This window comes from Terrapene carolina, unplaced genomic scaffold, assembly GCF_002925995.2.
Source record: "Terrapene carolina triunguis isolate 2854851 unplaced genomic scaffold, T_m_triunguis-2.0 Scaffold210, whole genome shotgun sequence".
In the NCBI taxonomy this organism is placed as follows: domain Eukaryota; kingdom Metazoa; phylum Chordata; order Testudines; family Emydidae; genus Terrapene; species Terrapene triunguis.
Window position 1 is genome coordinate 11,569,880 of NW_020664561.1, and position 19,720 is coordinate 11,589,599.

Here is a 19,720-nt window from a genome sequence, read left to right on the forward strand (position 1 = left end):
TAAGTACCAGAGAGATTAATGACAAGAGGGTATCTCTTGATGTAAATAGAAGCAGTTATAAGTAATGTAAATAACTTTATTTTTATTTTTTAAACTTCCTTTTATACTGAATTTTTTGTACATATACTTAGTTTCAGCTGTTAAGGCCAAGGAATTTGTAAGTTAGAGAGATCTGAGAAAAAAAATTGAGTAGGTGCACATTTCAAAAGGAGGTCATTTGAAATGACTTCAGATTCCAGAAGTGATAACCAGAAAATTAACCATAGGAGAAACTGGCATAAGTTTTCTGATCATATATCTAATTTTCAGACCTGACTATGGGATTTAGTCACCATTGTAACTGCAGATCTCAGTACTATGGAGCTGCCAACAACACCTCCATATGGTCACATTTATATATTAGTCTTTACAGAATCTGTCATCTCCATCCCATATGTTCTGTGGAGCAAAACAGATGCACTAATAGTCTGACCATACACCTCACTTTCCTGAAACAATTATTTTTTAAACAATTAAACCTAATTGTTTGCCTAAATCTAGGTATACTTAATCCTACCTGAGCATGGGGGTAGGGGATAAACTAGATGATCTCTTCAGGTCCCTTCCAGCCCTATATTTCTATGATTTTAATAAGCATATCAGTTAAATCATTGCTGGTGCTAGCCCATTGGGGGGCCTTATGCAGAAATATTTCCCCCTGATCACACAGAACACATACTAATAATTAATACGGAGCCCCCTTAAGCTACTTGGGGCCCTATGCAATTGCTTAGTCTGCTTATGCCTAGTGCCGGCTCTGGGTTAAATTCAGTTAACTTAAAAAAGTTAATTAAGGGTTTCTGAACCAGCATTGGCTTTTAAGATATTGGAGACTCTCAGTGAAGTTAGTCTGGAGCTAGTGGATTAAGTTCCAGTCTACTCCTGTATGTAACGAAGCTGCATCTGTTCATCATGACAGTGAATTATCACGTTTTGTGTTGTGATGGCACCTAAAGAAGCAGGTCCTTTTAAATGCTCATCAGGTTGGGCATGAAATTAGACAGATGAAAATTTGGGATTGTTGCATTAATTTTGAGAACACTTCTCCCCTTTAGCCTTTGGATATTGCAGATACATAGAACCAGTCTCCTACCAAATCCATATCTCCTACATTTTTTATCTATAACTCTTAAGTCATTCCTAAAGTGAGCACCTTCTATGTAGCGTTTGTTATAGATTTATTTCTGCCTAATCACTCTCATAGAAATTCTAAGGAAAAAATGTCACAATTGGAACAATTAGACTACAGATGGTACAAACTGAGGAATAAAATAGTTGGTTTCAAAGTATTATGCCTTCTGGTTTTAGGTAGCAGTGATGGTTCAGAACTTAGTGAAGAGACTTCATGGCCAGCATTTGAAAGGTAAGAAAAACTGCTACATCTAAACCTATATCTCCAACTCCATTCAGACCTCACTAGTTTAAACCTATCACTCAACTCCTTGCAAATGAAGTGTAATGTTAGTGGTGTGCAGAACTCAATTATGTAATAAACTGGGTAACAGCCATTGCTTCTAGAGTACAGTGTACCCTTTGGTTCTTGTCAAGCCAGTTTAGGGGGCAGCACCTTCTGGTTATCAGCTAACAGAGAGCTTTGTCACCTTACTGGCTTATTGCTCAACTTTGTCTCCTGAATTAACTGGACCACCACCAAACCCCTGACAGATTTCCTTTTCATGAATACCAGCATTTCCTGTTCAATATCCTCAACACCATGTGCCTCTCCTGTTTCAACATGTTCACTATCCCTCAGACCTCCTCTCTGTATCTCTTGTATTCCTGGCTCCCTGAATTCCCACCAAAGTCCTGCTGTTCTGGCTGCTCCTTCCTCTGCTGCCTGCTCTCTCCTATTCCCCCCTCCATCTCCTGATTACTCCTCCGTCTGCAACTCGGGGAAATCCTGAAGCAATCCCAGCTATCACTACCTATCCTATGTAATGTAGACTTTTATATCATGCTCATTACCATAGTATATAACACTATCCAGGTGTCATTGACCACTGTAATCCAACCCCCCAAGTATTCAAGAGTGAGATGAGGTGTTAAATAATTACAGTTGAAAATAGTAAAAATTGGAAACCTAACGTTTTCCTGTAAGCTATTAAGTTGAACCATGAATAAAGTGTACTGAGCCCACTACGTATTCACCAAACAGTCTGCTTGGTAACATGGATTATAATTCTCTCTCTCATATTCAGGGAACCCATCAATCTGGAAACTGACTGGGGTAACCATGCCCACGTCTATGCATGGAGACATGGATAGAAATTTTGGCCTAAGGACTTTGTTTATAGCCAGGAACTGTATCCCTTCCCAGTGTTCTGCCTTTGTCTTGTAGAAGCAGTTCAGATTGTATAAATTCCTTATGGAGAGAGATTTAAGTTGTGCTTTGTACCAAAGGTGAACTCTTCAATACCATCTCTTCCTATAAAATCTGTTATTTCCATGGAAGGAGCCCCTAAGCATCCAGTGGATGAGAGGCTAGAACAGTCTCTTCAGAGAAGCAGACTACTCCTTGGCTACCCTGCATGCAGCTATAGCATACAGCATCATTTAGAGATTCCCTGAAGTGCTCAAGTCATCTATATTGATATTTAAACAGAACAAAGTCAGAAAGAAGAGGATCTGGAACTTGCATATAACCCATTCCTATATGTGATGCAGCTTGTGATATCACAAAGTTTTCTTTCTGCTCTTCCTACTTTGCTCCACTCTTGCCAGGAAGAGTAAGGTCCTGAGATGTGGGTATCATATTGAGTGTCCATTTGATTCAAGTTCCCTTTGATGGCCAAAAATTATATGGGGAAGCCTTAGATACAGTGGTGAAAGAAGCCATGGATCTGAGTAAGCTTCCTCTGGCCCAAGGAAGAGACACATTTCTTCCTCAAGGGCAAAAAACTTAAAGATTCTAGCAAAACATCAGAACCTAATCCTTTCTTGTCTCCAAAGGAAAAGAGTACTTCTCGTGGCCCTTATCTCAAGAATCCAGAAGAAAGCAGGTTATCTCCAGTCCCTCTCCCAATAAATAATGAGAATTGGATGGATCAGACTCTCTCCCCAATTGGGGGCAAGTTGAAAAGTTTGCTGCAGGTTTGGGCTGGAACTATCCAGGACAAATGGGTTTGTGCCTGAGCATCATGGCTACCACATAGAATTTTTCATCCTGCATTCATCACCAAATTCCACATCCTTTTGACGCTTCCCTCTGTCCTGACCAAAGAGCAAGCTTTTTTGGACCCTATTTGATGTAACCTCTTTTTGAGGACATTTTCTCTTGTCCGATCCCAGGAAAGGGGCTTAGATTCTTCATGGACACTGAGAACGTGTATGAGACCTTCATAAGTATGGCTTATGTCTTTCAATCACTGAGATGGTGGAGCAAAGCTAGGAACTTGATGGGGGATGCTTTGACTGAAATGCCTAAAATTAAAGGTCACTGTGGTGCCTGCCTGAACAGTTGGAAAGTTGTACAGTAGAGTTCCATTCTTGTTATGGAAAAAAAGGTCCCTTTGTGAATAAAGGAGAAGCATCAATTAGTTGGAATTGCTAGCCGTTAGCAAAACCATGACTCGCCAAATGCCCTTCATGACTGCCACCTCCATCCTGGTTCAGAGCCAGGGAGAGGGAACTGAAAGTCGGTGCCCTTCAGTTTATCTTCCAGAGTGAGGGGAGTCAGCAGATCAACGTATTTGCTTCAAGCAACAAAAAATTGTACTTTTTCTATCTGAGGCAGTGGGAGAGCAGGATATGGAAGATAAATTGTTCTAATTCAAGTGGACATACCATTTTATGTGCACCCATTCTTTTTCCTTTCCTGGCTTAGGTAACCAGAAAATTCAAAATGGATGGGGCTTGAGTCCTCTTCCTTGTTTGCTTATCAAATGCTTTTTCTCCTGAAAAATGCCCTCTGTGGAGGTTACCTATTTCCAGAGACTTAGTAATGCAATGATTAATAAGTTTTCAAGGCTCAGAAGTTTAAACTGGCAGTCTGGAACTTAATAGTAAGCTTTAAAAACTTGGGATCTGGATCAACTAGTCAAGATCCTCTTGTGGTCCAGAAAAGATCTGCTGTGTTTTAAAAGGTGTGTATGTTGAACACGGTCTCACTTCAGAATCAATGTCAGTCAAAACCTGTCTTAGCTACTTACTTGGTAGATTCACTAAAACTAGCCTAAGGGTGTTAGATGCCTAATTTCCTTAGGCACTTTTGGAACTTTGTTGGTATCTTACTTGTAACTGCAGTAAGAGCCCTCCACTTATCTATGAGGAAAAGTTAGTTTTTACCCTCCTATCCCTTTTGATTCACTAAATTACTCCTGGGGGAATTCTATGCCACTGCACATACACAGAATTTATGTCCCCTTCAGATTTTTTTGCTTCCCCGCAGAAAAATGACTTTCTGACAGGGAAGCAAAAGGAAGATGAGAGCGGTCATGCAACCCTCCAGCAGTATGACCCTCCGGCGGGGGTGGGACTGGGGAAGACATGGCTGGTGGCTCCTACCCTGCTCCAGGCTCAGTTGCTAGTCCCAGCTGGGCTGTGAAGGATGGGACTTCCTTTTCCCCTGCACGGCATCTGGGGCTGGGTCAGATCCACCCCCAGATTTCTCCCCCAGCTAAAGGAAACTCTGCAAACTCCCTCCCCCCGTTTCCTGCACCCATCACTCCTCAGCTGCAGGGGCAAGGATCCCTGTACAGGGAGCTCCTCCCACATCTGCCCAACTCCCATGCATCCAGACCCCCCCTCATACTCAGACTCTCTCATCAAGTCTCACCCCTCTGCACTCAGAACACCCCCCTCAATGAGCCCCACTCCCCCTACACCTGGACCACCCCAACGAGCCACCTGCACCCGGATCTCCACCCCACCAAGCCCCAACCATCTGCGCCTGGATCCCCACACCACTGAGCCCCACTCTCTCAGCATCTGCCCCCCCAGCCCTCCCCACATCCAGCCCTCCCTGCTGAGCTCTATCCCCACCACACTCAGACGAACCCCCCACTTCCCCGTCCCCGACTGAGTCCCAACCACTTTCACCTGGACTCCCCTGCAGACTTCCATTACCATTGCACCCAGAACCCCCCAACAATCCCCTGTGCATCCGGATCCTCTGCTGAGCTGCCCGCACACAGATTGCCCCACACCTGTCCCCCCAAACTAAGCCCTTCCACACTTGGATCCTGCCTTGCTGAGCCTGCCTGCCCACACCTGGTGTACCTGGCATGGAGGGTCAGGGCCCTGGGGTGTTTCTGGGGCAGGCCCGGACCTTGCACTGTGTCATGATTGAGTTCAGCCTCACCGCTGAGTCCATGTGTGGAGGAATGGGGGGGCTGGACAGTGATCTCCCACCTCTGTGCAGCCAGTGTCCTGTGCTCCCCAGTGCCATGCTGGAGCCTCCACATTTATTTGACAAATAAAATTTGCAGAATTTTAAAATATTGTGTGCAGAATTTTTATTTTTGGTGCAGAATTTTTAATTTTTTGGCACAGAATGCCCTCAGGAGTAACTAAAACATGATCAGAATTACATCTTTCAATTAAAGCTCCTGCAGCCAGCTGGGAGCTCAACTTAGTACAGGGACAATTGATGCAACAGCCCTTTGAACTAATGGCTATGACTTTGTTGTCTTTTCTTGTCAGTTGTCATTACATTGTTGTCATTACTTCTTCAAGGAGGGCCAGTGAATTCAATGCCTTGGCATTAATAACTTTTTTTTGTTTATTTTGTTTATTTTGTTTTGGGCCCCACACTACAAGAAGGATGTGGAAATATTGGAAAGAGTCCAGCGGAGGGCAACAAAAATGATTAGGGGTCTGGAGCACATGACTTATGAGGAGAGGCTGAGGGAACTGGGATTGTTTAGTCTCCAGAAGAGAAGAATGAGGGTGGATTTGATAGCTGCTTTCAACTACCTGAGGGGGGGTTCCAAAGAGGATGGAGCTCGGCTGTTCTCAGTGGTGGCAGATGACAGAACAAGGAGCAATGGTCTCAAGTTGCAGTGGGGGAGGTCTAGGTTGGATATTAGGAAACACTATACCACTAGGAGGGTGGTGAAGCACTGGAATGCTTTACCTAGGGAGGTGGTGGAATCTCCTTCCTTGGAGGTTTTTAAGGCCCGGCTTGACAAAGCCCTGGCTGGGATGATTTAGTTGGGAATTGGTCCTGCTTTGAGCAGGGGGTTGGACTAGATGACCTCCTGAGGTCCCTTCCAACTCTGATATTCTATGATTCTATAATCTTGATTTTTACTCAAGGTTGTTTCTCCTTACCACTTAAATTGGTATATTTCACTCCCTTTATTTCCCCCAATACTTCCCATCCTAATGAAATAAAGTGGCATTGTCTGGATGTCTGCCAAGATATTATTCTACTCAGGCAGAGCAAGATCAAAAGCCACAATCTTTCAATAAGTCTAAGCAGGACTTGTAAAATTGTATAGATGAGCAGATGAAACTCCCCTATTTAGTTTGAACTAATTCTATAAAATCTCTATTTCATGGATAGAGGGAAATACAGCTTCTTATGGGAAACACTGCAAAATGACAACCTGGCATCTTTTCACTCATTTATAAAACACGGTTGAATGTGTTCTTCATCTTCAGCTGCTCGCTTTGGTTGTAGTATCTTGCAGATTGCCATCCTCGCTTGATCTCTGTTTGACTTTCTCTCCCTCCCTCTTCTGAGTTCCTGACTGCTTTCTAATTCCTAATATTCCATTTCCAGACTGATGGATTACTTGTGTATGAAAATGAGACAATTTTGTCCTTACCTACAATTTGTTGTTTTATGGCAGGGAATTGGTCAGTCTGGATTTTCTCTCCCTCATAGTGATAGCTATATTTAGGTTGCCTAAGGCTTTCCATTATAAAAAGTTCTGGTGATTTTTTTTTTTTTTAGAAGCTCTACCACTCCTCTTGTTTGAAGCAGGCTTTTGAAGTTCATCAGGGAGAAAGCCTTCAGGCTAGAGAAGTGCCTTTTCTGTGTCGCTTGAAATTCTGTTCAGTTTTGGCTAAGATATAAACCAGATCTAATCACCATTTCTCCTCAATCATACTGTCAGCAAAATTTTGTCAGCGTGTTCCCTCCTCTGGGTGGTTGTACCCCAGCATGTAGATAGACCAGTGGTCTGTCATCTCAAGTGCTGGTGGGCATAGTTACCAAATATAGTTTTTATCCAGATTGATCGATTCCTTGTTATGCAAAGACAAATTAAAAGATTAGAACAAAGCTTATATCCATCATTTACATGGAAGATGGATGCAAGTCATAAATCTCTCATCTATATATGTTGTTGATGCAACAGTTGTATTTAATTTTTAAAAATTGTAAGCATAAAAGTTTAGCTGTCTAAATCATTAGGGTTTTTTAGAAATTAAAAAGAAAAATCTGACCTTATCAAATTTTGCAAATTCAAAGATACCTAGGTTGCTGAAGGGCAGAGATTAATTATTTAGAACACAGTTTCCTTGGGAGGGAGAATAGGGTGGAAATCTATATTTATAGTACATCTATGGTGAGGTTTCTTATTACAGCATATGAAATTATTTGAGTTGGTAAGGGAGTGTAAACTTTATATTTTGTTTAACCTTTTTGATATTACTGTGTTTTCTTCAGTACTGCTATTAATTAATCAACATATCATCACTGACTTCAGTGGAGCTACATCAATTTACACTAGCTATGGATCTGACCCTATATAACCAGCTTTGAATCAGGCACAGAATAATATTCAGAAGATAAGTTTAGAAAATAAGTGCTGAAATTGGGTAGCAGTACTGAAAACAGCAGTAGTGAAGGGCTCAAAAATTTAAAACTTCCTATGTTACGTTTATACTCCCTTTAAACTGAATCATTGAGATATTACAGGTTTGCTGTCTCTTAGAGCTTAAATAATTTACATTTGACCTTGGAACCATAATATATTAAGCCACAAATATCATTCACTAACAAGATTTTGCCAATAAAGGTGTATCCAAGTGAAGTATCTGTTTTTTTTTAATGTATAGCATTTTAAATAGATATTGTCTCATAGCAGAGTGTATGTGATTTTCTTTGTAAGTTGACTTCAGTGGTTGATTTGGAAATGGTGCCAATACTCAGGATTGAGTTAAGAAGTCTTTGTATTCCTCTAACTACTGATGCTTGTGTGCCTATTTCTAAGTTTAGGGGCCTTATTGCCCTTTGCTTCTTGTCACAGAGTCTGTAGCAGTATCTATAGTCAGCATTAAAGGCAGCAGTTTGCAACCTAGTTCCTTATAGTATTTTCATTTTTATTTTGTGAGTTAAAAGAAGCTTTTCTGTTCTCAAAACCCATTAATTGAGATGACAATAAAAATACCCCAGTGTTATGAGCACTGACATCAAGAACATCTGTTCAAATAAGAAATGTAGATTTTGAAATCTACAACTGCATGTTTTTTTCTAATGAAATCATCCACTACTGCTTATTGTAGGAGTGGTAGTTATGTGGCACAAGAGACTTTATTACACTGTTCTAGCAAGTTATGCTGCTTTTGTGGATAAAAGTATATGTAATATATACAATTTATAATGGAATCCAACAGGAACAGATTATACCATTCTCTCGGTCCGGTGACAAGAGTGGCACGAAATGGCTATCGAGGCCACATGAAGGCCAGCAGGTACAATAATCCCCTGCATCCAGGGGTCACAGATTTTTCCTCTGGTGTTGGTGACTGGCTTGATAATTAAGTGGGTGTCTTCTGACATTTCTGATCTTTCTAATTTTCAAGGCAAAATTACAGTAGTGACTTATCCTTAAAACAGAAATTTTCTCTTCTGTGATTTGATCTATTTCATCATACAGGCTCTGGCTCATTCTGTTCTGCCTATCCAGTTTCTAAATATTGTATCTCTACATCAAGACTTAAAGATGCTTTACTATAGGTAGCTTTTTAACAGTGTAACACTATGTGGTGGTGGTAGAAACCATGTTGGCAACAAAACGTACTACTTGTGCTTGAGACTGTGTCCAAGGTGTTTTCTTTGTTAATAATTCTTCATTGAACTTGCCTTTAAAAAATGGCTGACTTGGATAAAATGGAAGTCATGAATTAAAATTGGCCCTCTGTGTGGCCAGACTCATTCTAAATAGCACTATATATAAAACTGCATGCTCACTCAGCTTTTCATTCTGTCTAATTAAATTACAACTCTGTCTGCAGCAGTGTGGTACTGGAGTTGTAAAAGAGAAGGGAATAACTCTTATGTACTAATGAGTAGCAAGCGTTGCGTGTAATTGAGTTAAATTCATGTTCATATCCGTGTCTGAATTTGTCAGTATATCACTGTCAATTAGTAGGTGTAGTGAAAATGTTTGCCAGATTTCTGAGTTATTTTGCATATGCATAACTGTTGTGATGGGTTAATGGATTAATTCTGGTTTACTTCAACAGACATGTCAAAAATCTGTAGTTTCTCAGCATATTTTTAGAGAGCTGATAAATACACCAATTTAATTATGTAAACTGGTTGATATAAACTGAAATTATCCCTGTTGTGAAAATAAGAATCTTTCCTGTTTTAAAATAATTTGTAAGCCAGTCAGTTGCTCACTTTTAATAAAGTTTTGGTTTCCTTTTCACCATACCAGGCATCTGTTTTTGGCATATTCTTTTTGGGCACCATTTAGATTGATAGGGAATTAATAGCACACCAACTGCATTATAACACACACAATTTACTGCTGTGGGCCAGGTTTTCGGCTGTCTATTATTGATGTCCTTTACTGCTCTCAAATATCTTATAATTATTGTGCATGTTTTGTTGAGCTTTTGCTGTGGATTTTTTATTTTATTTTTTGTAATTTGACTGACTCAAATGATTTTAATAAAAAATCCAGTTTTTCCCACTAGGACTTAGGAAAAGATTCTAATAAAATATTGCAACAGTGATACAACATTACTTGTTCATGGAGTAATGACAAATCTATAATTATTTACCAATTAGAATTAGTTATAGTTGAAATATAACTGTATCCTAAGCTTTGGGAAGTGCATTTTAAAATCATGAACCACCTTCTGGCCTCATAAATTTGTTATTCCTCTGCAGCATGGCGATGGGTCACTTGCAGGTTTAAACTAGAGTAAATGGTGGATTCTCTGTAACTTGAAGTCTTTAAAACATGATTTAAGAACTTAATTAACTCAGCTAGAGCTTAGGGGTCTATTACAGGAGTGGGTGGGTGAGGTTCTGTGGCCTGCAGTGTGCAGGAGTCAGACTAGATTATCATGATGGTCCCTTCTGACTGTAAAATCTGAGTCACAGGTTATGTCTACTCTACCCCTTATGTCACTCAGGGGTGTGAATAAGCCCCCCCCCCCCCCCTCAGTGACATAAATTACACTGAGCTTGGAGCTGGTGTGGACAGCACTATATCGGCAGGAGAGTTTCTCCCATCAATATAGCTACCGCCCTCATTAGGAGATTAATTAAGTTGATGGGAGAATGCTGTTCTGTCAGCTTAGAGTGGCTACACTAGAGCTTACAGTGGCGCAGCTATACTGATGTAGCTGTACCATTATAAGCTCTCTAATGTAGCCATAGCCTGAGTAATCATTTACTTTTGCTTGTGACTGTAAATTCCTCAAGAGCAATCCCTCATAGCCACCAAAGTCTTTTTCCATGATGAAGTCTAATAAATAAAATGTCAGCATTTCTAAATTAAAGTACAGATGTTTACATTATGTTTGGGTAATGATTGGAGTACTGCTTTGGGTAAAGGATATTTATATATTTTTCATACTATTTTCTCACATGCTTCTTGTAGTTCTGCAGAATCTGAAGATTTGGCTGTTCATTTGTATCCAGGAGCAGTTACTATTCAAGGTGTTCTCAGGAGGAAGACTTTATTGAAGGAAGGCAAAAAGCCTACCGTAAGACTTCAAATATATGCTAAACCATTTTTCCTCTTTCTCTATTTTAAAATGATATCTTTAAAACAGAACAAAGCTACTTGGTTAAAATCTGGAAGCCTTTGCTCACTTTTTACTCAGTCCTTACTGAAACAGAACTCTTGCTAAAATCAGTAGGAATTATGATCAAGTAGGAACTGACTAAAAAGTGAGTAAAGACTTCAGTATTTGGTACCTTATATATTTGTCACTTACAAAGGCTCCTGCTCCTAGATTTGATTTTTTTGGAATTCATGTGATTTGTCTAAATCAAGGAATTACAGTTATGGAAGTTGATCTTCTTTGTTCCTTCAAAAGTATTCCATTAATCCTAAATTAACATTTTTCCACTTGCATAAACGGTATAACTTATAAATACATTTAACTTACCATAGTATAACTTACTATCTATCCATATCCACTGCTAAAAGAAAAAAAATCAAAATACCTTTAGAGGGCAAGAGCCTGGCAACTATTGATATTAAATAGAAATATTGTTAAAATATTAGTGTTGATATATCTATAGACTCAAGAGAATTCACATTTACAGCCTGTACAGTTTTATTGCCTCCTCCTTGCATACACAGTCTATAACTTCATACATTGTTGAGACACCTCTACAATGCCTGAATTAAATAAAACTGGATATATTAAGGAGGAAATGGCATCCTTCTCTGAACTTCTTTGCTTTAAACTATAATGGTAACACACCGTTAATGATATTTATGTGTGTAATAATTATATTTATAACTGCCAGACACCCCCAAGCCAAAGCACTTGGAATACTGCACGATAAGGTACAATACAGGGAACCCATGCTTCAGTTGAATCCATGTGGATGGACCCTTGTGTCTGTGCCATTGATTCAACTGCCAGCCTGTGCAGATACAATTGCAACATCTAGGACCTTAATTTTTCTTGATTTAGCAAATAAGTATTTCTCCAGAAGTAACGTATCTATCAGATTATTGTAGATTTACACCACAAAATTCCTTGGATTTTATTTACATTTTTAGACCTACATATTTTTCTCCTTAATCCAAGTAGGTTTTTCAAACTTCGTCTCCCAAAAAATGTTCTGTTGCTGGAAGGTGTCTTTATATTTCCTTTTAGTAACTAGAATGTCAATTTTGCGGCCATTCATATCCAACTGGAGTATGGAAGTGCTAACCATTTGTTTCCCTTTCCCTCCCTAATTGTTGAACTGATCCGAAGAGTGAACAGACTAAGCAACCTGGAGTACAAAATGTCATTATTCCCACTCATTTATTGCTAGATCTTTGATGATGTAAATTGGCATAGTTCCATTGACTGAGGGAGCTATCCCAATGTATACCAGCTGAGAATCTATCCCTTATAGATTATTTCTGTATTTTGACATATTTGACATATTTTGTCTATAAATGTGATTCTTGGATATCACAAGCACAAATATCATATCTATTTCTATACTTCTCATTTATTTGCAAGCCCAGTCTATCATAAATGTCCTTGTTCTAATATATTAATTTATGCATGTGTTCAACTAATTAAAAGTATTGCAAATGATATTGTAATGTAAATACTTTAACTTTATTTGCTCTGAGTTTATTCATTTTATATATTAAAAATACCAAAATATCCTTGTTTGCTAAATCTATTGATATTAACGAGTGTGTGCAGAGCATCATAATGAGTCTTTTAAAACTGCTGGGATTTGTCAACAAATAATAGTGTATTCTGCATAAATATTTCATATATTACAATATTTTAGTACATAGTAAATTTAGAGAAATAAGATAATTGACCATTTAAGAGTCATTATGTATTAATTATTGAAATATAGTATGAGTGTATGCAAATTAAAGAGTAAATGTTTGCAGCACTTTTTTTTAATCATCTTGATGTATAGTTCCACAAGAAGAAGAAAAGCATCTCTGTGCTTTAATAATTAGACATTTATGATGCCTGGCATCAAGGTGTTATAATGCTGATATCATACAGTAAATAACATTGCTTTTTGTTAATATTGCTTCTATCAGCAGCTGGTCTGGAAATTTCTTTTTATTTAAACATGGTAATTTCAACTGACAATTTGCTGACAAAGAGCAGCACATCAAAAATAATCAGTGTAGCTTTTTATAAGCCATCACAAATGCCTATTATTGTAACTCAGTTGGCTTGCTGTCTGTGGTTAGAAGCAATGTTATAGTTCCCACTACACTAGTTGATAGAGATGGTCACGTTGTGATAGACTTTGAATCCATTGAGAGGAAGACAGTTATACCACTATATAAGCATCACCTGATTAATGGTGACTTTGGAACAGAAAGCATGTTCTTCGAGTGCTTGCTCATGTCAGTTCCATTCTAGGTGTGTGCGCGCGCGCCCACGTGCACAGTTGGAGATTTTTGCCTTAGCGGTATCTATAGGGTCAGCTGTGGAGTGCCACACTCATGTGTCGGTATATAAGGTATCGCCAGCCCTATGCCCTCTCAGTTGCTTCTTACCGCCCATGATGGTTGGTCGGTGCGACTTTTTCTCCTTGCCTAGCAAGTTGGTTAGCAGTTCTCTCCTTCCTTCAAACTTTTAGTGTCTTGTAAATAGTTTGTTTACAGTAGTTAGTTAATAAGTAGTAGTAAAGTAGTGTAGTTAGTAAGTTAGAGTCCCGGTGGGGACTTTGCCCCAGGTGGGGTATGCCCCGGTTTCCGGGTTTTAAGCCCTGTTCTGCCTGTACAGGCCTATGCCTGTTAGTGACTCCCATATCAGCTGCCTAAAGTGCTTGGGGGAATCACATGTGAAGGACAAATGTCGCGTCTGTAAGAACTTTAGTCCGAGAACACAAAAGGAGCACGACATCCGTTTGAGGGCCCTCCTCGTGGAGGCTGCTCTCCATCCGGCGTTGGAGCCCTCCCAGCACTTCGGCCTTGTGCGTAGTGCACCCCCAACACTGGGCTTTGCCCAGCAATGCTCCCCTTTGCCAGTGCCCAAGAAGAAATTGAAAAAATGTGACTCCCCAGCACCAAGCAATAAAGGCCAACGGGTAAAGGATCCAGTTTGGGCTGCCTGCCCACCCCGGAGCTACATGGGTGTGCCTCCCTGATCAGACCCCTAGCCCTCTTTCCCCCCGCCCCCTCCAAGGGATCCACCACCGACTCTCAAGAGTGGTAGGGGACCCTAACTCATGGCAGGGCTGTTGTCTTCCCAGGCCCTACCAGAGTCCAGAGAGCAAAGGACTCTTCCAGTGCCACTGGCACTGCGCACAATGCTGGACCCAGCAAAGGCTCCCTATGAGGGCAAGCCAGCCGTAAACCGCCCGCCCACCCACCCACACACCCCAGAGGGCAAGCGAACACGCTGATTCCTGAAGCTGAGGCAGCACTCTCCGTCTCCACAGTCCAGGTTGCCGGTTAGATGTCCTAGGTTGCTGGCACCGCACTTGTGGTCTCCGCCTACTTGACACGGATCATCCAGAGGGAGATGTTGGTCATAGTATGGCCGGCACTGGTTGTCCTCCCACCAGTAGTCTCCACGGCATAGATCCCCATCACCTAGACCACGGGAATGATCTCCGATGCGGTACCAGTCTCCTCGCTCCCGACACCAATCTGCCTACGGTGATGGTTAGCCGTCAAACTCAGGCGTTGACAGCCCCACCATGATCACTGAAGGGCTCTGAAAGGGAGTTGAGCCCCGCACTGAGGGAGCACCAGCACGAGTGGGCACCTGAGGCTGTGTCAACCTCCGCGATGCCTTCCTGGCAGCAGGACCAGTGGCTGGCACAGTGGCCCTACTGGAATGCATGGTGCATGCTGGTTATGCCAATGCCCTTTTCACACCACTCATCGGTTGCCACTTTGGAAAAGCAACTGGTGGCACCGGGCTCAGTGCGTGAAGCAGAATCGGATGCCGGGGGGAGGAGCGAATGCCCACTCCTAAAGTCTCTTCCCCCATGGGGGATGATGTCCTACACCCTCCCCGTCTCCAGATGAGGGTGTTGCGGGGCTCTCTCCTGCCAGCCCACTGGACAATTTTAAGGCGCCACCAGGCCCTGCTTCGAAGGATGGCCATGAACTCGGGCCTGGAGGTGGAGGAGATGGTGGAGCATTTGGACACCTTATTTACTATGCTCTTGGCATCAACCCCCTGACATGTCGTGCTACCGGTGCACGATGGGGTCTTAAAAATAACTAAAGCCCTCTGGCAAACCCCGTTTTCCATCCCGCCCACTTCCAAGAGGGCTGAAAAGAAGTATTTCATCCCACCTAAAGTGTTCGAATACCTGTATACCCACCCACCTTCGGGGTCACTGATTGTCTCTGTGGCCAATGAGAAAGACAGACGGGCAACCCAGTTCTACTCCCAAAAATAAAGAAGCCAAGAGGCTGGAACTTTTTGAAAGAAAAATGTATTCAACAGCCAGCGTCAGTTCAGGGTAGCAGACCACCAGGTTCTTTTGGGGAGATATAACTTAAACTTTTGGGATTCCCTCCATAAATTCGAGGATTCCCTGCCCCAGGACTTGGCCCAAGAATTCAGGGCCCTAATTGAGGCAGTGTAACAGGGCGACGACTCAGCCCTGCAGCACCTCCTGTCGGTCGTCCTAGGAATTAGCTCTTCGACTCTGGAGTGCCCTCTGCAGGCCGGTGTCCTGCTTCCCGCTGGGTCCCAAGTCCCTCTTGGACCCTGGTGCCCCTTTCAGACTGGGGTGCTGCCCCCTGCAGTACCCCGCAGTCTCACTGGGTCTCCCCTCCCCAAGGAGCCCCCACCCCCATCCCCACCTCGCCTCAGTCGTAGGCTACTGCCAGTCACCAACTAGCCTCCTCTCCCTGGGGCAGACTGCAGTATAAGCCACTGATCACAGGCAAGGAGGGGTTTGGACCTGCTGTCTCGGCCTAGCCTTGGTTCTGTCCCGTACAACCCCAGTACCTATTTGGCCTTATACTAGGCCGCAGCCTGGGGGTTTCCAGGCCGGAGCTCCCCAGCTCCCTGGACCTTCCCCCAGCCCTGCTCCAGCTCAGGTACCTTATCTAGCTCCCTCTACAGCCAGGCCTGTCTCCCTCTACAGCCAGAGAGAGACTGTGCCTGCTCCTGGCTTCACTGGCCTTTATAGGGCCAGCTGGACCCTGATTGGGGCGTGGCCCCCAGCTGAGGCTGCTTCCCCCAATCAGCCCAGCTTTTCCCCTGCCCTAGCCCTCTCCCAGGGCTGGTTTTAACCCCTCTGGGCAGGAGTGGGGTGACCATCCCGCTACAGGCAAGTACAGCAGTGGCTAGATGCTCCCTCCAAATGGCCTGGGACGCGGCTGATTCGGCTGCCAGGGTGGTCGCATCGGCAGTGGTCATGAGGCACAGTTCCTGGCTTCAGACCGCGGGCCTGTCCCAGGAGATGCAGTCCTCCATGCAGGACCTCCTGTTTGATGGGAATGGACTCTTTGCAGAACAAATGGATGCGAGGCTGCATGGACTGAAAGACACTCGGACAACCCTCTGCTTGCTGGGTCTTCGTACACCGCAGTCGGTGAGGAAGCAGTTCCAGCCACCCCCGCCTCCAAGGTCTTGGCAGCCTCGTCAGGGATCTGCAAGGAGAAGGGACAGAGACATGAGTTTTTGTCGTCGCTGCCTTTCCTCTTCCTGTCACCTGCGCAGCCCAGCCTGGCGAAACATCGTGGGGAGCCAGAAGTGATCATTTTGAGGGTGCGCTCAAGAGCAACACCCCAGTCCTCTTCCTGGATCTGCCTCATTCTTTCCTTAACCACCTATGTCCCTACTGTTCAGCCTGGTCGCAGGTGACTTGGGCGCGCTGGGTGCTTGAAATTATATCCCTGGGCTACACTCTACAATTCTTAGCCGCCCCTTTCCCACCCCCCTTCCCTGTCCCTCTTCAGGGACCCTTCTCATTAGCAACTCCTCGTTCAAGAGGTTGAGAACCTCCTGCAGATGGGAACAGTGGAAGAGGTCCCTCGGGAAATGAGAGGAAAAAGGTTCTACTCCCGTTATTTCCTAATCCCGAAAGCAAAAGGGGGCCTAAGACCCATTCTGGACCTGCGGCACTTCAACAAGTCTCTCAAGAAGGTGAAGTTTCGCATGGTCTCCCTAGCCTCCATCATCCCCTCCCTGAATCCAGGAGACTGGTACGTTGCCCTTGACTTGAAGAATGCTTATTTTCATATCTCCATCTTCTAAGGGTACAGACGATTCCTCTGCTTTATGGTGGGCTGGCACCATTTCCAATTCACAGCACTGCCATTTCGTCTCTCCTCGGCCCCGCAAGTGTTCACAAAATGCATGGCACCAGTGGCCGCTTACCTGAGGCGTCAAGGTCTATCTGTATCTCGACGATTGGCTCATCAAGGGCACATCTCGGGAACAGGTGCAAAGGAGCCTCGATCTGGTACATTCCATCTGCCACGACCTGGGCCTCCTGATAAGCAAAAAGAAATCAACCCTAAGACCTGTACAACAGATAGAGTTCACAGGGGCGGTCCTCAACTCTATGCGAGCCAGAGCTTTCCTTCCAGACACCCATTTCCAAGCCATGTTGGACTTAATTTCTCATGTAAAGGACCCACCCGCTCACCGCCGCTTGCACCTGCCTGCGGTTGTTAGGCCACATGGCAGCGTGTACGTACGTGGTCCATCATGCCCAGCTCCATCTCCAGCCATTGCAAGCATGGTTGGCATTGGTCTACATCCCCAACAGACACGATCTAGACCAGTGGTCACCAACTGGTCAATCGCGATCGACTGGTCGATCCTAGAGGATCTCCCAGTTGATCGCGATCTCCAGCGGGGCTGCTACTAAGACAAGCTCCCTGCCTGCCACGGCCCCACGCCGCTTCCAGAAGTGGCCAGTGCGGCCCTAGGGTCGTGGAGGGCAGGAGTCTCCCTTCACGCGCTGCTCTTGCCTGCAAGCACTGCCCCCACAGCTTCCACTGCAGTGCTCGCAGAGAGGGGCAATGCATGGAACCACGTGCTGCCGCCCCCTACCCGCCCCCACACACACATGCATAACCATGAACTCCAAGCCCACTTTCAGGAATACTGCTTGTGAGTTACATAGAATGGAATCGACATGAGCAAGCACTCGAAGAAAAAATGGTTACCTACCTTTCTTCGAGATGTGTTGCTCTTGTCCATTCCATTACCTGACCTCCTGCCCCTCTGTTTGAGTGGTTGGCAAGAAGGAACTGAGAGGGCGTAGGGCCAGTGGTGCCTAATATACCGACGCATGAGCTCGGCACTCCAGAGGGCACCAATGCCGACCCTACGGATACCGCTAAGGCAAAAATCTCTGACGACTGCGCACATACACCTTGAATGGAATGGACATGAGCAACACATCTCAAAGAACAGCAGTTACAAGAAGTCGGTAACTATTTTTTCTACCCTGCTCAATGGAGGATGAGTGCTGAAATGACAGCAGCTAAAATGGGTCTTAATAGTTGTTATTACAAATATTTTGTGATAAATCAGTAATTTCCAAACAAGTCAATGTTCTAATTCTTGATGCTGCCCCTTGATGGCAAATATATCATTAAAAAGAAAAGGTATTTCTGTACCCAAAGTCAGTGCAGTATTGAATAAAAAGTCTTGGTAAAGTAGAGGAAATAAGGGGGGAGGGATAGCTCAGTGGTTTGAGCATTGGCCTGCTAAACCCAGGGTTGTGAGTTCAATCCTTGAGGGGGCCACCTAGGGGTCTGGGGCAAAATCAGTACTTGGTCCTGCTAGTGAAGACAGGGGGCTGGACTTGATGACCTTTCAAGGTCCCTTTCAGTTCTAGGAGATAGGATATCTCCATTAATTATTATTATTAGAAGTATTACCTTGTTTGATACCTGGATCATTAAGGTTTGATCAAGACCTCTGTGCACTACTTTCTTGATTCATACTGTGTTCCTGGACATGTATTCTTAATCTAACTAGAAATAGCATCAGTGAAAAGGCAGCTCTTTTTGGCTGGGCTAGGTCCTGGGCAGTTGCTGCCCTAGGGAAATTTATGGGATGATGAGGTAAACATACATGCATTTTTAACAAGACAGCATAAAATATTCTGTTTCATTAATCTGTTCTCTCTCTTTCTCTGTAGGTAGCATCTTGGACAAAATACTGGGCAGCACTGTGTGGAACCCAGCTTTTTTACTATGCTGCAAAGTCTCTGAAGGCTACAGAGAGAAAACATGTATGTATTATAGTGCATCTCCCGACACTGCCAGCCAAAATTTAACAGTAAATGCACTTTCCTGATACTCACACCAACAGAATAATCCAGGACCTGCAAGTGAGCACTATCCTGTCCTTCAGTCAGTCTGTGTCATCTCTATGGATACAACTTAATAGAAGTAGGCACTGTAATAGGCTATACAGGGAACATCTACTTTGCATGTGTCATTTGGGCTCAGTGAAATTGTGTATTAAACACATTAGAGAAGACCTGGAAAGAAAGCAATGCTAATGGTCGTCTTGCGTTGTCACCTATAGACCATACCTTCCTACAATATCTGATTAGAACAGGGGTGGGCAAACTTTTTGGGCCGAGGGCCACATCTGGGTGGGGAAATTGTATGCAGGGCCGGGGCAGGGGGTTGGGGTGCGGGAGGGAGTGCGGGGTGTGGGAGGGGGTGCGGTGTGCAGGAAGGGGCTTAGGGCAAGGCATTGGGGCAGAGGAGGAGTGCGGGGTGTATGAGGGGGCTGAGGGCAGGGGATTGGGGTGCAGGAGGGGTGCGGGGTGCAGCAGGGGGCTCAGGGCAGGGGGTTGGGGTGCAAGAGGGGTGCAAGGTGCAGGCAGGGG

At 43.8% G+C, this 19,720-nt stretch overlaps 1 protein-coding gene across 6 annotated transcripts in view; it reads left to right on the forward strand.

Annotated features, from left to right (window-relative positions):
* Positions 1 to 19,720, forward strand: part of LOC112105868 (ras-specific guanine nucleotide-releasing factor RalGPS1) — a 294,309-nt gene that overhangs the window by 235,148 nt on the left and 39,441 nt on the right. For 4 of the 6 annotated variants that reach the window (XM_026655681.1, XM_026655680.1, XM_029912319.1 and 1 more), the window contains 4 exons: positions 1,348 to 1,402; positions 8,605 to 8,682; positions 10,830 to 10,935; positions 19,019 to 19,111. In XM_026655681.1, the coding sequence (XP_026511466.1) occupies positions 1,348 to 1,402; positions 8,605 to 8,682; positions 10,830 to 10,935; positions 19,019 to 19,111 (332 nt within the window). Of the gene's footprint in view, positions 1 to 1,347; positions 1,403 to 8,604; positions 8,683 to 10,829; positions 10,936 to 19,018; positions 19,112 to 19,720 lie in introns of those variants that run through there. The other 2 variants (XM_029912320.1, XM_029912322.1) reach the window with 2 other exon arrangements.